This window comes from Marmota marmota, unplaced genomic scaffold (assembly GCF_001458135.2).
Source record: "Marmota marmota marmota unplaced genomic scaffold, marMar, whole genome shotgun sequence".
In the NCBI taxonomy this organism is placed as follows: Eukaryota; Metazoa; Chordata; class Mammalia; order Rodentia; family Sciuridae; genus Marmota; species Marmota marmota.
Genome location: NW_026000229.1, coordinates 51,761,778 through 51,779,605, shown reverse-complemented (window position 1 = coordinate 51,779,605; position 17,828 = coordinate 51,761,778). Strand labels below are relative to the sequence as shown.

Genomic DNA, 17,828 nt, shown 5'->3' with positions numbered 1-17,828 from the left:
GCTTGCTTGTAGAATATATTATCCAAATTCTGTTTATAAGCCAGGCATGGTGGCTCATTCTTGTAATCCCAGCAACTCTGGAGGCTGAGACAGGAGGATTATGAGTTCAGAGCCAGCATCAGCAACAGCGAGGTGCTAAGCAATTCAGTGAGACCCTGTCTCTAAATAAAATACAAAATAGGTTTGGGGATGTGGCTCAGTGGTTGAGTGCCCCTGAGTTTAAAGCCTGGTACCTCCACCAAAAAACGATTCTGTTTACATATTAAAAATTGGATATAATTAAACCCTGGGTACTTTAGATTACTTTGCATTAAATCTGATGAATGGTGTAGTGTAGTTATGCCCTGTTATATACAAAATGCAGATAATCGTACCTACTGTGATTTAGTGTATTTATTTGAATGTAGCTGAAGGTGGTCATTTAAAATCTAGAGAAAAGCACATGTTTTTAGATTGATTTTATTTATTTTTAACATGATTTATATTATTTCTATGTTTATACATTAAACTTTTTTACTTTAAAATTTTTAATTACCCTCAGGTAATTAGGTAATTCTTGATTTTACTGCTTCTCTCAATTTTTCACATCCTAATTGAAAGAAAAATGTCTTTATATACTTTCTAGTTTATTCACTTAGTTACATAGACATCTGCAGTGTTGGAGGGGCAAACAGACTCACAGAATTTTTAAGTTTTTTTCTCATCTTTTATTTATTTCAATTCATAGTTCACATATAGAGCACAATTTTTCTTGTCTCTGGTTGTAGAGTTACACCATTCGTGTCTTCATACATATATATGGGGTAATGATATCTATTGAATTCCACCATCTTTCTTACCTCCCTGTCCACTCTCTTTCACTCCCTCCCCTTTACCCTATCTAAAGTTCCTTTATTTTTCCCATGCTACCCCTGCACATCCCTATTATGGATCAGCATCCTCATATCAGAGAAAACATTTCGCATTTTTTTTGGGGGGGGGGGGATTGGCTTACTTCACTTAGCATAGTATTCTCCAACTTCATCTGTTTACCTGCAAATGCCGTGATTTTATTTTTTAATGCTGAGTAATATTCCATTGTGTATGTATACCACAGTTTCTTTATCCATTCATCTATTGAAGGGTATCTAGGTTGGTTCCACAATTTAGCTATTGTGAATTGTGCTGCTATAAACGTCGATGTGGCTGTTACATTTTAGTTTGCTGTTTTTAAGTCCTTTGGGTATAAACTGAGGAATGGGATAGCTGGGTCAAATGTGGTTCCATTCCAAGTTTTCTAAGGAATCTCCATACTGCTGTCCATATTTGTTGGATAATTTGCAGTCCCACCAGCAACGTATGAGTGTGCCTTTCTACCCATATCGTCGCCTAAACTCTTTGTTGTTTGTCTTCTTAATAGCTGCCATTCTGACTGGAGTGAAATGAAATCATAGAATAGTTTTGATTTGCGTTTCTCTAATTACAAGAGATGTTGAACATTTTTTCATATATTTGTTGATTGATTGTATGTCATCTTCTGAGAAGTGTCTGTTTAGGTCCTTGGCCCATGTATTGATTGGGTTATCTATTTATTTTATTGATTGGATTATTTGTTTTTTTGGTGTTGAGATTTTTTTGTTCTTTATATATTCTAGAGATTAGCGCTCTATCTGATGTTCATGTAATAAAATTTTTCTCCCATTCTGTAGGCTCTCTATTTACCTCACTGATTGTTTCTTTTGCTGAGAAGAAGCTTTTTAGTTTGACTCTATCCCATTTATTGATTCTTGATTTTATTTCTTGCACTATAGGAGTCTTATTAAGGAAGTCGGGGCCTAATTCGACATGATGAAGATTTGGGCCTACTTTTTCTTATCTTAGGCGCATGGTCTCTGGTTTAATTCCTAGGTCCTTGATTCACTTTGAATTGAGTTTTGTGGATGGTGAGAGATCGGGGCTTAATTTCATTTTGTTGCATATGGATTACCAGTTTTCTCAGCACCATATTTTGAATAGGCTATCCAATATGTTTTTGGTGTCTTGTCTAATATAAGTGTATTTTTTTAAAGCTTTTTTTAGTTGTAGTTGGACACAATATCTTTATTTTTATGTGGTGCTGAGGATCGAACCCAGTGCCTCACAAATGCAAGGCAGGCACTCTACCAATGAGCTACAGCCTTAGCCCAAGATAAGTGTAGGTTTGTCTCTGTGTCCTCTATTCTGTACCATTGGTCTACAAGTTGATTTTGGTGCTAATACCATGCCATTTTTGTTACAGTTGCTCTGTAGTATAGTTTAATGTCTGGTATAGTGATGTCACCTGCTTCATGCTTCTTGCTAAGGATTGCTTTAGCTATTCTGGATCTCTTACTTTTCCAGATGAATTTCATGATTGCTTTTTCTATTTCTGTGAGGAATGTCGATGGGCTTTTGGAATTGCATTAAATCTGTATAGTGCTTTTAGTAGTATGATCATTTTGGCAATATTAATACTGCCTATCCAAGAACAAGGTAGATATTTCCATCTTCTGAAGTCTTCTTTAGTTTCTTTCTTTAGCATTCTATAGGTTTTGTTGAAGAGGTCTTTCACCTTTTTTGTTGATTCACATTTCATTTTTTTTTTTTTTTTGAGGCTATTGTAAATGGAGTAGTTTTCCTAATTTCTCTTTCAAAGGATTTGTCACTGATGTACAGAAATGCCTTTGATTTATGGGTGTTGATTTTATATCCTACTTTGCTGCATTCATTTATTAATTCTAAAAGTGTTCTGGTGGAATATTTTAGATCTTCTAGGTATAGAATAAACATTTGCAAATAGTGCTAATTTGAGTTCTTCTTTTCCTATCCATATCCCTTTAATGTCTTTCACCAGTGTAATTGCTCTGACTAGAGTTTCAAGAACTATGTTAAATAGAAGTGGTGAAAGAGGGCAACCCTGTCTTATTCCAGTTTTTAGAGGGAATGCTTTGAATTTTTCTCCTTTTGGAAAGATGTTGGCCTGAGGCTTATTAGCATAGATAGCCTTTATGATGTTGAGATATGTTCCTATTATCCCTAGTTTTTCTAGTATTTTGAACATGAAGGGATGCTGTGTTTTGTCAAGTGTTTTTTTTTTTTTCTGCATTTATTGAGATGATCATGATTCTTACTTTTAAGTCTAATGATGTCATGAATTACATTTATTGATTTTTGTATGTTGAATCAACCTTGCATCCCTGCGATGAACCCCACTTGATTATGGTGCACCTATCTATTTGATATGTTTTTGTATTCTATTTGCCAGGATTTTATTGAGAATTTTTGTATCTATGTTCATTAGAGATATTGGTATGAAGTTTTCTTTCTTTGATGTGCCTTTGATTTTGTTATCAGGGTGATTTTTTGGCCTCATAGAATAAGTTTGGAAGTGTTCCTTTTTCTATTTCATGGAATAATTTGAGGAGTATTGGTATTAGTTCTTCTTTGAAGGTCTTGAAAACTCAGCTGTGTATCCATTTGGTCCTGGGCTTTTGTTGGTTGGTAGGCTTCTGATGGCAACTTCTATTTTATTGCTTGAAATTGATCTATTTAACTTGTATATCATCCTGATTCAGTTTGGGCAAATCATGAGACTCTAGAAATTTGTCAATACCTTCGATATTTTCTATTTTATTGGAGTATAAATTTTCAAAATAATTTCTAATTATATTTTCTATTTCTGTAGTGTCTGTCATGATGTTTCCTTTTCCATCATGGATGTTAGTAATTTGAGTTTTCTCTCTCCTTCTGTTTGTTATCATGTCTAAAGGTTTGTTACTTTTATTTATTTTTTCAAAGAACCAACTTTTTGTTAATTTTTTTCAATTGAATCATTTGTTTCAGTTTTATTGATTTCAGCTCTGATTTTAATTATTTCCTGTCTTCTGCTTTTGCTGTTGATTTATTCTTCTTTTTCTAGGGTTTTGAGATGCAATGTTAAGTTGTTTATTTGTTGACTTTTTCTTTTAAGGAATAAACTCCATGTAATGAACAGCCTTCATAGTGTTCCAGAGTTTTCGATATGTTGTATAAGTGTTCTCAATTACCTCTAAGAAATTTTTAATCTCCTCTTTGATATCTTTTGCAACCCATAGTTTACTCAATAACATATTATTTAGTCTCCAGTGTTGGAGTTGCTTCTATTTTTTATTTTGTCATTAACTTCTGATTTTATTCGATTATGATCTGATAGAATTCAGGGTAGTAGCTTTGTTTTTTTGTATTTGCTAAGAGTTGCTTTATGCCATAACATATGGTCTATTTTAGAGAAGTATCCAAGTGCTGCTGAGAAGAAAAGTGTATTTTGATGGATGAAATATTGTATATGTGTCTGTTAAGTCTAAGTCATTGATTGTATTATTGAGTTCTGTAGTTTCTTTGTTTAGCTTTTGTTTGGCAGATCTATCTAGGGATGAAGAGGTGTGTTAAAGTCACCCAGAATTATTGTGTTGAGGTCTGTTTGACTCTTGAACATAAGAAGAGTTTCTTTGATGAATGTAGATGCTCCATTGTTTGGGGTACATATTTATAATTGTTATGCCTTGTTGATGTATGGTTCTCTTAAGCAGTATGAAAAGTCCGTCTTTATTCCTTTTGATTAACTGAGAATGGAATAATTGCTTGTTTCTGCAGTCCATGTGAGTGGTATGTTTTTTTCCCTGTCTTTCACCTTCAGCCTGTGGATGTCTTTTTCTATGAGATGAGTGTCTTGGAGGCAGCATATTGTTGAGTCTTTTTTAAAAATCCAATCTATGTCTTTTAATTGGTGAGTTTAGGGCATTGACATTTAGGTTTATATGTGGTGCCGAAAATCGAACCCAGTGCCTCACACATGCTAGGCAAGAGCTCTGCCACTGAGCACAACCCCCGCTCATATTTGTTTATTTTTGGTATTTAACTTCACTTGGTTTCTCCTTTGATTTATTTCCTTTAGTGTAATACCTCCCCTTGCTGATTTTCATTGTTGTTTCATTTCCTCCTCATAGAATATTTTGCTAAGGATATTCTATAGTGAAGGCTTTCTAGTTGTAAATTCTTTAAACTATTGTTCATCATGGAAGTTTTTATTTTGTCATCAAATCTAAAGATTAATTTTGCTGGATGTAAGATTCTTGGTTCGCATCCATTTTTCTTCAAAGCTTAGTATATGTTGTTCCAGGATCTTCTACTTTCAGGGTCTGAGTTGAAAAATCTTATTTGGTTTCTACCTATATGTAATCTGATTTTCTCTTGTGGCCTTTTAAATTCTGTCCTTTTCTGTATGCTAGGCATGTTCATTATAATGTGCCTTGGTGTGGATCTGTTGTGATTTTGTATATTTGGTTTCCTGTAAGCCTTTTATTTGATTTTCCAATTCAGTCTTTGTATTTGGAAAATTTTCTGATATTATTTCATTGAATAGATTGTTCATTCATTTGGTTTGGAATTCTGTGCCTTCCTCTAGCCCAATAATTCTGAAATTTGGTCTTTTTATGTTATCTCATAATTCTTTAATGTTCTACTCATGGTTTCTTACCATCTCCACTGTGTGTTCAACATTCTTTTCAAGATTATATGTTTTGTCTTCATTGTCTGAGATCCTGTCTTCCAAGTGATCTAATCTGTTGGTGATGCTTTCTGTTGAGTTTTTAATTTGGTTTATTGTTCCTTTCATTTCAAGGATTTCTGTTTGTTTGTTTTTTTCCAGAATCTCTGTCTCCTTACTGAAGTAATTTTTGCTTCCTGTGTTTGCTTCTGTAGCTCTTTATCAAAATGATCTTTTACTGCCTGTATTTGCTCTCTTGTATCATCCTTTAATTCACAGAATATTTTAATTATATGCATCCTGAACTCCATTTCTCTGTCATTTCTTCTGTTTTGCTGGCCATGGATTCTAATAATGTAATATCTTGGTTTGGGGTGGGGGCACTTTCTTCCCTTGTGTTTTCATGTTGTTCGTGTGTGTTCTCTTCTAGGACTGGGGATCCAAAGCATTACAGTTTTTACCTTATAGGCTTACAGTGTCCCTGCAGGTTTCTGGGACCTCTCCTTTAATGGGGAGAATAATGTAAACAGATCCCAATACAAACAATATACAGCCTTAAATCAAATAGCTGCTATTAATATGTTTATGATTTTGTCACAATATACAGAAATAGTAAGTTGAATTATCATCTATATTATAAAAAGTAGGTTTGCAAAAGGGCCTGCAGTTTCTGATGTTGGACAAAGAACTGGGGGTGAGGTGTAGGATGAGATGCTGGGGGTAGGAGGTGAGGATATAGTTATTAAATCTTAGAAAGTGTGCAAGAGGAATCTAAAGAGGTTGGTTAGTAGCAGGAGAGAAGAGACAGAATGTGATGTCTTTGGGGAGACAAGTAAGTGGGAAGACAGTAGAGTGCAAAAAACAAAGAAACTTAAATATTAAGAAAAATAAAAATGTAAAAATAGGAGGTAAAAGAATATACAATATCACTGTAATGTACTATTCAGATATCCCAGTCCTCAGTAGACTAATTCATGAAAAGTATTTGGTTTCACAAATGTTGGGGATGTGAAAAGAGAGGAAAAAAGTTTCGAAGATAGATACAAAGATTGTTTTTGTTGGAGATCAGTATCTTTCCAACTTCTCTTCTCATCTAATAGGGTTGTCTGTGTTTGCTGGTATCTCTACCCTCAGGATGGTGAAGGTTACTAGGGTGGGAGTGTTGGTGTCAGGAGCATAGCTCCTGGAGGTAGGGTATACCACTTAGCGGACCCAGGATCTCCTTTGGAGAGCTGTTTATATTGGGCAGTTCAGGACCCGGTTTTACCACCCAGTTTTGCAAGCTACCGAATGGCCACTAGCTGCAGGAACTGTGCCAGGTTAACGGTACAATTTTGGAGTACCTTGATATTGTTTCTAAGCTCCAGCCCGTGTTCCAAGCTGGGGGTTGCCCCAATTAAAGATGGCAAGAATGGTGTCCCAAGATGTAGGTGGCTGCTTTTAGCATGGGGTGTTGGGTCCGGTGGGGTGGGGCCAGGTGGTGGCATTGAGAGGCGTGTTCAGAGATACAGCTTTGTGGCATGCAGTCTTGTGACTGGTGGCTGTCACCAGACCCAGTGCAGTGTCCCCAGGTACAGGCTACTTCATGTAGGGAACTGTGGCAGTGGTTGCAGTGCCCCAAGATGAAGGCCACTGGGGAAGCCCCACATTGGTAGATGGGGGGTCCACATGGGAATGGCAACTGGATCCTGTAGGTGGGCTGCAGCCAGGTGTCCTGCATGGGTGCTAATGCTGATGGTCCTGCTCGGGCACTTGGAGGACCTGCTTGGACCAGTAGCCAGGAGTCCTGCACTGACACTCCCCCTTTTTCTTTTAACTTCTTTGTTTCTTATTTTCTTATACTTTATAAATCTTTAAAAAGAAAAAAAAAACCAAAACAACAATAAAATGTAAAAGTTAAAAATCATTTTTTTATATTTACCCTTGTCCTTACATGCATGTCGCTCATTTATCTTAGAATTATAGCTTATTGTTGTTCAGTAGACAATGCTTGATGACTCTGATTATCTTTAAAACTGAGTAGTCTCTCAGTTCACTCTATAATCAATAACAGACGTAAGTATATTATTAGATAGTGGTTTTGACACCTTTTGCATATTTAAACTATAATACATTACAACTTTAAGGATTACTTGTGTTCTAATTTTAATAAAATAATTAGCTTTGAGAATTCAGTAAAACCAAGCACTCTTTCTATTACATACTACATTAAGCGAAGTTTGCAAACAGCATGCTTATGTCTCTTAAAAGAACAAATACTAAGTCCTGATGGAAACAGAGCTTGCTGTTTACCAGCTATTTTGTTTCTGAAGGGATACTGGAAAGGAGAAAATAATAGACTGCTACTGCAACTAAATGGCATGGTGAGGCGTGATACTGTAGTAATGCCTGTACCTATGTTCAGCAGGGTAGCGTGAATGAGTGGTGGCTGAAATGACAGTGACCTGCTGAATAGTAGAGGAGAGATATTGAAGCAGAAATGCTATATTCACTATCATGTGGAGTAACAAGTAGAAACAAGCCCTGTTGTTATCCACAGTTGTTTGCTAGTCTTCACATAAATACTCAGAAAAATTTATACTAATGTTTTTAGCTCTTCCTTCATGTTTTTTTGTCTCTCTTTTAATGTATGGGAAAGTGAATTATCACAAAGCAGTTATTAAAGTTATGCCAGGTTAAAAATCAGTAGTATTTTGAAATTTAAAGAAAAAATGAACATGATATAACTCCCCTTTACAATGTTGTATAAATTAATACAGAATCTGCATTTGAGGCCCTTTGCCTAAGTGCCTTCATTTTACAACTTGACAAACTATACATGTTTCTATATTTCATTCAGGTGACTTTATGTTAAACTTTTATCTTTGCTTTTAGAACAAGTGTTATAAATTTATATGCTTACTAAATGACAGGAATTTTTGTTACTGTTTTATTCATTTAGAGTAAAGTATGTATATGAAGCAATATGTTCTGAATCATTTTTTAAATCTTTATCCTTTTTGGGTTTATAAACTTAGAGGATATTTATACTTTGCTTTCAGCAAGCAATGATTTTAACTTCTTTATAGTAAACTTGGACAACAGATTTCATTAGGAAGGTGTTATGGCATCAAGAAAAATATACATACAATATATATCAAAATTTTAGTACCAGAAAGACAAATCTTTGGGTTTTGGCTCATTGTGGTCATACCCCAAATGTATTCTTGTTGGTCACAAAATTTTATTTGTTGTGTGTTTTTAAAGAAAATTATTTGAGGGAGGGGATTTGAACATATATAGGAAGATAATACTATTTCCAAATATATTGAAGTGTTTATATCATGAGTTATTTACTTATTTTTTTCCATATTTTTATTGGTATATTTTAGTTGTAACTAATGGTGAGATTTGTTGTTACATGTTTGTACATGCACACAATATAACAGTATTGCTTGGGTTTTAAAATTATTGCTTCTATTTATTTTTAATAGATAAAGGAGGCAGCAGACATCATTCAGAAGTTGCACCTAATCGCCCAGGAGTTACCTTTTGATAGGCAAGTTTATTTCTCAAGAACTAATTTGGAAATGTGTAATTTATAGAAAAAATTGGAAGCTTTGTCCCTGGATGATTTTCTTTCCCCACTAAGTCAACAAGAATATTTTGCATGTTTCCTTCATACAAGATATGGTATAGAATAGTTCATTGAAAAATAGTGTACTTTAATATCTAAATTTAATTGTATACTTTCAATCCCTTGTCTTTTAAAAAAATATTGATGGAGATTTTTGAAGTTGACCGAAGTAAAATTTTGAGTTTTCCTATCTTGGGTTTTGAGAACCAGGGTGATAAGAGACAAGAGTTCAACATAAGGCTACTCAGTTGCTTTTTTCTAATTCTAGATGAAAGATCTTAAGTCTTGGGCACCTTTGAAATGCTAGTAAAAGATATAGAGTTTCTTCAAAAAATTAAGATATACACATATTATCATATAATTTTAGGGTATTTAAACTCTTTACCTATAAAATTCTTCCAAGAGACTTTGGGTTCTGAACCTTGTTCTATTTATTTATTTATTTATTTATTTTAAACATCAGAAATTTATTCGTTGCTCATTACATTGATCTTGACATATCATATATCATACATTTGATTCAAATGGGGCATGAATTCATATTTTAAATACAAATCCCAGGGTCATCACTAACTTAAATTTCATCCTAAAATAAAATGCCCTCTGAGAAGGAATTTTTTTTTCATGATTTTCATTAGTCCATGGAATATCAAACTTTTTAATAAAATGTGGTAATAATAGTTCCTCCATGTGACTGAAAGAAATATAATTTTGTTTAACAGATAATATATCTGTTATTCTTTTGTGGATACTTGAAGGTTTTAGGTACAGATGGAATATAGGTATATTGCTGTGCTTAAAATATGACCATTATGTTCCAGCCATAGTGAATCCCACTCACACATTCATTTTATTCTCAACTTTGTATCATCATAAAAGATAAGCAGTAATAATTTTTTAAATCATCCACCAAAACTTCTATAACTTTATCCCATTTCAGAGTTGGACCATTTACTTAAATGGGTAACATGCTTAGCTCAAAACAGGTACAATATAATAGTTAGCTATAGCCCTCATTCCTCTCCCTTTATTATATTTTTTCCTTCCAGAACACATTTGCATTGTCATTGTCTCCAACTCTCAAGTTTATACTCCTCTTATAGTTTGTTTTGTTTTGTTTCAGTGCTGGGGATCCAATCCAGGGCCTCATATATGCTAAGCAAGCCCTCCATTACTGAGCTATATGCCAACTTTCTCTTACAGTTTTCTTTTAACCTCTCTAAGAAGCCTTAGAGGCTTAATCAGACTTATTTTTTTCCACACACATCAAAACAGCCTTATATGTGTTTTGTCATCTACCATGACTTGGTTTTATCTTTTTTTTTTAATAACTATCTAAACTTTTCTTTCTTTCTCCGTCTGTTTTTGGCATCTCTTTTGCCAATCATTCTTTTTTTTTCTTCAAATAGTTGCATAGAGTCTCAACGTCAGTTTTCTGTGCTAGATATTCTCTCTTGATATTAAGAGATTTGGAGATTCTAGTGAATGGTATTTTAGTTTTTGAATTTGTAAAAATGGAATGGTTGTTCTCTTAGACACATTGCTGGATTCTTCATAAAGCTCTTTTTATTTTTTTTAGTTTTAAAATAATTATATGTGTGTGTGTGTGTGTGTGAGAGAGAGAGAGAGAGAGAGAGAGAGAAAGAAAGAGTGTGTGTGTAATGCTGGGGATTGAACCCAGGGCCTTGTGCATGCCAGGCAAGCACTCTACCAGTTGAGCTGTATCTGCAGTCTTATATTAGTCATCTTTAGTGTGTATTGATTATTATATCATTTATCGTTAATATATCATTTTATCATTGTGTTTTCTTTTACATAAGAATTTAAAACTTTATTTTAAAAATCCCAATAGGGAGCAGATTATTGTAATTATTATTACAATCAATATTATAATCCAGTGACTTTAAAATGTCATTGAATGTGAATAGGAACAATAACTTGTTTTGCGACTGGCTGGGTTAGTGCCTCTTGATTTTCAGTATGAGTTTCCTAAATGATAATTACATACCCCATCTGAATTTCCTACATTCAGTTTTGTTACCAGGAGTGCTTTCTGTCATTATTCTCTCTACCCTCTGGCTTTATCTTTTTATTTTTTATAATAACCTTTGTTTCAAAATTGTTTTAGATTTTCAGAAACTTGAAAAGATTATACAGAAGGTTCCCATGTACCCCTGCATTCATTTCCCCCTTTTTTAACATATTAGCATGGTATGTTTGTCATAACTAATGAATCATCATTGTTTTTTATGTTTCAGATTTTCAGAAGTAAAATCAAAAATTGCAAGTAAGTGGAGTCTATTAAATTAACTTTTTTTGGAGTAAAGACAATAACTATTGTATAAAAGAAAATACCAAAAGGAGAGAAGTGAAACATACCATTCTCCTACCCCATCCCTGTATTCTTCAAGAGTACTGTGTGGATATACGAGCAGCATAAGACTTCCCCCTTCCCAATTATTTTATATATAATTTTATATAATTTATGTATAGATTTTATATATAATTTATATATATACACACACATACATACATATATACACTTAGATGCACACACTTTTTTTTTTTAATAGGTGGTAGCTTTTAGGCCTTGTGTTTTTAATTTAACAGTATATTTTGGAGATTGTGTTCATACACATATCTGTGAATATAGCTCTTTTTTCTTTTTAACACTGATACGATGAGTATTGCAATAACTGTTCATCTCCTTATCTTAATAGTTTGATTTTTGCCAATAGTTTAGACTAGGTCATTCTAGTTTTCTGGAAAAAAATCAGTTTATTTTCAGGTTCCATTTATAATAACCTGGCTACCTGTTTGTTATGCCAGTTCATTGAAAGTTCAGAGACCTACCTATATTTTCAAACGTCATGTTGTTTTTGTAATTCTTCCAAAAAGAAGGCAGATCCATAGACATTATATTTGTAAATAATTTAGATGCTTGACATAATTTTGATACTTTGAGAGCCTCAGGATAGCCGGATGACTTTATTTTTATTTTTAGGTAAATATCATGATTTAGAATGCCAACTAATTCAGGAGTTTACCAGTGCTCAAAGAAGAGGTGAAATCTCCAGAATGAGGGAAGTAGCAGCAGTTTTACTTCATTTTAAGGTAAATATTAAAAATTTAAAATGTAGATCAGTCTTAAAGGTTTTGAAGAGTTTACAAAATCCATGTTATTATTTCTGATGTTCCCCTATTGGTTGTATAACTAAATTACATCAAAATGTAAAAAATGTAATAATTTTCATTAATTTGTATATTTTATATATTTCTCTATAAAAATGTTAAACATTAGAATTTAATATTTCAATAAGGATTTTATATTTAGTAATATCAATACATCAAGTTTTCATATAGTTTGATAAAGAATATCTTATAGTTTACCTTCTTGTTTTTTAATAAATCCTTTTCAATCAAACATGTTAAGAAATTAATTCAAAAGCAAGAAAACATGACCATGAATATGTAATGGAATGTAGGAAACAAAGAGTAGATGACATATTACATAGAAAAAAAAATCCACCTACTGAGGTTTTAGTGTTAATATAAAGAAATGTTTTATGTAGTTGTCTTTCTGGAATTTGAATTGGAAAGAGAGCATGGGATTGTATCTCTGCAAAAAGGTGCTTAAACAATAGTTCTTCCTTCATTTTGTTTCTTCATTGCATCAGATGTTAAAAGTATAACCTATCTGTTGGGCTTTTCATTTTTGTAATATCTAAATGAGTACTGAGAGTGGCTTTTTTGTTGTTGTTGTTGTTTTGTGGGAAAGGGTCTTGTGGAGAGTAAACTCAAGGGCACTTTACCACTGAGGTACATCTCAGTTCTTTTTATTTTGAGACAAATTCTTGCTAAATTGCTGAATCTGGCTTTGAATTTGCAATCTTCCTACTTCAGCCTCCCAAGTCACTGGGATTATAGGCATGCATTACTGTGCCTGACTTGAGAATGACTTTTAAGACAATAGAATACTTTATATTGATTACCTTACTTTTTCTACCATATGATTTATTACTTTACTTGTTTTAATGTATAATTTATTAATAGGCAAAAATCTCATTGTGTTGATTTGTTTTAAACACATTTTATTGTAGTAGGTTAAGTTTTAAAAATACACTTTTATTTAATATGGAAGCATACCCATATTAAGTTACTTTGATTTCCAAACCGATGGCTTATGGCCATATCTGACGCTTGCAAGGGAAAGGAAAAAATTTGAATCCAAGACAGGAAAGAAGATATCTTTTAATATTAGATTTTGTACTAGAATTATGCAAGCAGCATTCTTAGTACTTTAACTTGGGGAACTGGATATTATGCTTTATTCTAATGTACTAAGATAGAAGAGTATACACATATATGTATACACATACTTTCTTTCAAGTACTTGAGTCTCTATGTGTGTGTGTGTGGGTGCACATGCGCATGTGTGTGCATATGTGTGCATGCATGTGTATTGGAGTTGAAAGAGATGGCTAGATGGTCATAAGGCAAAAATTACCAGGCTGGGAATGTGGCTCAGTGGTAGAGTGCTTGCCTAGCATGTGTGAGGCCTTGGTTTCAATCCCTAGTACTGCCAAAATGTGTGTGTGTGTGTGTGTGTGTGTGTGTGATTAAAAAGAACTTAGCTTACCTCAGCTTTCTTCTTTCATCTAAAGTCCAAAAAAGTTATATAATAGCTGTTCAGCTTCATCATAGTAAGGGGGGAAGCATACCCATATTAAGTTACTTTGATTGAAACACACCCATTTACAGTTACTTTGATTGAATTCCAACAACTGTTAGCCATTTGCTAGGACATAAAACATAACTTTATTACTATAACACTTCTTTTATTGAAATTATTGTAATGAACCCAATGTATTTCTTCTTTGTAGGGCTATTCCCACTGTGTTGATGTTTATATAAAGCAGTGCCAGGAGGTAACATAACAATATACTTTATTGAATTTTATTTTATGCTGATTTGTATTTTAAAACCATTAAAAATATTATGTTAAATGCTTCTATTTAGGGTGCCTACTTGAGAAATGATATATTTGAAGATGCAGCGATACTTTGTCAACGAGTAAACAAGCAAGTTGGAGATATTTTTAGTAATCCAGAAACAGTACTGGCTAAACTTATTCAAAATGTATTTGAAATCAAACTACAGGTAATTTAAAATAGTAACAAATAAAATAATTCTTAAGAAAATATGTGATTTTTTTTTATATTTTAGAAATTTCATTTTTAATTTAGTTTACTTATATGATGACCTTAGAAATAATAATCTATTTACTTAAGGGGAAAGGAATGTCAGTATTAGGCTTTTTAAAAAATGGTTTGTTATTCATGAAGGAAAAGATGTTGATCACTTAGTATTATCACAGCATGTTCTTCAAATTTGTTACAGCAATAGTAGTAGTAATATAATGCATTAAGGTAGCTTAATATTTTGTTTTGATTTGGGTTTTGGTGTTCACCACAACTAATAATAACAAGTATAGTCTATAGATTTTTTTTTATGATGTGGTAATATCATAAAAAGGAAAAGCAGAAACTTAATTTATAATCTTTACTCTTCATAACATTATACTTTCAGATATTTTCTAAACTATGTTTACCTCTGCGTTAAGCATTGTTCAATAGTGTTTGTTTTTTAAATACACCTTTGTAGCCTTTAAAGTTGCTAACATGTGTTGTGGTTCTCTAGAAGTAAGAGTATAAAGTGCAACATTTCCCACATTTACTGACCAAAGAACCTGATTTTAGACAAATGCTTATTAATTTCTCAAAGGACATTACTGTTTGTTAGACCAGTTTGAGAAGCTGTTCTAAAGAATTGACTCTATTGGTGTTTCAAAAGAAAAGGTATTCTAAATTCTTAATACTTATTCCCAAGATTTATATAGATTGTTTATAGGCAAATATATGAAACAGTAAAATTTAGAAACCTGTTTTAAATTTTTTTTAATGATTTGGTCTATTTCTATGCACTGCCTTGTTGATTAGACTTAAGTCAGAACTTAAAACTAATTTTAGAGGAAAAATATTTTGAGAATTTATGATTTAATGTTTGTTTAATAGAATGTTAACTTTCTTTTTTAGAGTTTTGTGAAAGATCAGTTAGAAGAATGTAGGAAATCAGATGCAGAGCAATATCTCAAAAGTCTCTATGATCTGTATACAAGGTACATTTTTAATTATTAAAAAATAATATTCAACTTTATTTTTTTAATGGAAAAAGGGGAAATATTCAGTATTTTTTGAGTAATAGCCTACCAGATAGCAGTATACAGTATTAAATACTTGGCTGTGTGGACTAGACTTGTGCAAGAGCAGCATTCTTATTACTTTGAGGAATTAGATGTTCTGCTTTATCCTGATGTACTAAGAACCATAAAACCTTCTGTTTTTAAACTAATCCTAAAGGATTTCGCTTCTGATTTTAATTGTAAACTATTTCACTTCTTAAATTTTTTCTCTAAGAATTAGTATAATTACATTTATCTGCAGTTAAACTTTACAATAGGAAATGACATATTCTTAACAAATGATAATTTCAGCCTTAAGTCTGATGTGAGAGTTTGTCTTGTGCTCTTGTGATGGTAGGTAGTATTGCTCTTAAAGACATTATTTCAGAAGCTTTATTTTCCTTGATTTTTCCCAATTCTGTTGCCGTCCTTTTAGTCTCTTTATTTAAGGAGGTTTTAAAAAATTACCATAACAACAAATTTCATCTCAAAAATACTATCTTCAACAATAGGAAATGAAAAATGAGAGGAAAGTTAAATGGACGTAGACAAAACAGGGTAAACAGAGAGAGTAGACGTCCCAGTATTTTGTTTTGGGTACCTTGTGATGAATGGCATTAAAGCATTCCTGAATCCATTCTGTCACCATTGCCATTTCTGGACTGGTTCTTTGTCTCATAGTTTTTTCTAGAGTTTCTGACAGTTCTGAAAACCATAATGTTACTTTGCAATATTCCATTTTATCTAACTCTGCATTCTAAGTACTCTTCCAAGGTTTGAGAAACGGTGGTTTAATATAAGTTAAAAAAAAATCACATTGTAAAATATATATTCCTTAACATTGTTGTTATACCTAAAATATACATTAATCTTTTTCTCCCCCTTTTCCATTGAAAAGAACCACCAATCTTTCCAGCAAGTTGATGGAGTTTAACTTAGGTACTGATAAACAGACTTTCTTGTCTAAGCTTATCAAATCCATTTTCATTTCCTATTTGGAGAATTATATTGAGGTGGAGACTGGATATTTGAAAAGCAGAAGTGCTATGATCCTACAGCGCTATTATGATTCAAAAAACCATCAAAAGAGATCCATTGGCACAGGAGGGTGAGTTTTTAAAGTTAAATATTATATTGAAACTGAAGACTTTTTTTTTCATTTTAGATGCCAATAAGCATTTCTTTTTATTGCTAAATAATATTGCATTATATGGATATATGATACATGTTGAGTAGACATTTAGGTTGTTTAGAGTTTGGGTTATTTGGCTTTTTGAGTTTTTTATGCATTCTAGATATTAATCCTGTGTCAGAAGAGAGGCTAGCAAAGATTTTCTCCCATTCTATAGGTTTTCTCTTCACATTCCTAATTGTTTACTTTGCTGTGAAGAAGCTTTTACATTTGATGCTATTCCATTTATTAACTCTTGGCATTATTTCCTGAGGTTTATGCGTCTTATTGAGAAAGTCATTGCCTGTGCCTATATACTAGGGCATTAACCTACGTTTTCTTCTAAGAGTTGCATGGTTTCTGGCCTAATTCGTAGATCTTTGATCCATTTTCAGTTGATTTTTGTGCAGGGTGAATGATAAGGGTCTAGCTTTATTCTTCTACATATGGATAACAAGTTTTCCCAGCACCATTTATTAAAAAGGCTGTCTTTTGGGGCTGGAGTTGTAGCTCAGTGGTAGAGCGCTTGCTTAGCATGTATGACGCACCGGGTTCCATCCTCAGCACCACATAAAGATAAGTCAAGTAAAGGCATTGTGTCCATATACAACTAAAAAACATATATATATATATATATATATATATATATATATTTAAAAAAAGGTCTGTCTTTTCTCCAATATATGTTTTTAGTACCTTTGTCAAGGATCAGATGACTGTGGATGTGTGGGTTTGTCTTTGTGACTTCTGTTCTGTACCACTGATCTATGTGTCTGTTTTTATGCCAACACCATTGCAGTTTTTGTTATTATAGCTCTGTAGTATAATTTGAAGTCAGGTATCTTGATGCCACTAGTATTGCTCTTTTAGCTTAAAATTGTTTGGACTACTCTGAGTGTTTTATTCTTCCAAATGAATTTTAGGACTGGTTTTTCTAGTTCTGTGAAGAATGTCATTGGTATTTTGATGGGGATTGCATTGAATCTGTATATTGCTTTTGGTAGTATGGCCATATTTAACAATATTAATTCTGCCTCTCCATGAACATGGGAGATCTTTCCATCTTCTGAGGTCTTCTCTAATTTCTTACTTCAGTATTCTATACTTTCATTGTAAAGGTCTTTCATCTCCTAAAACTGAAGATATTTAAGAACATTATTACATTTGGGCAAACTTAACAAATATTGACTGTCACAAATATTTTCTCCAAAGAACTGTTTTAACCCACATTGTTTGTACTACTGACCAAATCCTGCTCTTGAACCATGTTTTGGGGGGG

General features: G+C 32.8%; 1 protein-coding gene across 1 annotated transcript in view; it reads left to right on the top strand.

The window, feature by feature from the left end:
* Exoc5 (exocyst complex component 5) overlaps positions 1 to 17,828 on the top strand; it is a 70,502-nt gene that overhangs the window by 25,631 nt on the left and 27,043 nt on the right. The window contains exons 5-11 of the mRNA XM_015480921.2: positions 8,995 to 9,059; positions 11,396 to 11,424; positions 12,142 to 12,251; positions 14,021 to 14,065; positions 14,157 to 14,297; positions 15,233 to 15,315; positions 16,277 to 16,486. Of these exons, the coding sequence (XP_015336407.1) occupies positions 8,995 to 9,059; positions 11,396 to 11,424; positions 12,142 to 12,251; positions 14,021 to 14,065; positions 14,157 to 14,297; positions 15,233 to 15,315; positions 16,277 to 16,486 (683 nt within the window). The remainder of the gene's footprint in view (positions 1 to 8,994; positions 9,060 to 11,395; positions 11,425 to 12,141; positions 12,252 to 14,020; positions 14,066 to 14,156; positions 14,298 to 15,232; positions 15,316 to 16,276; positions 16,487 to 17,828) is intronic.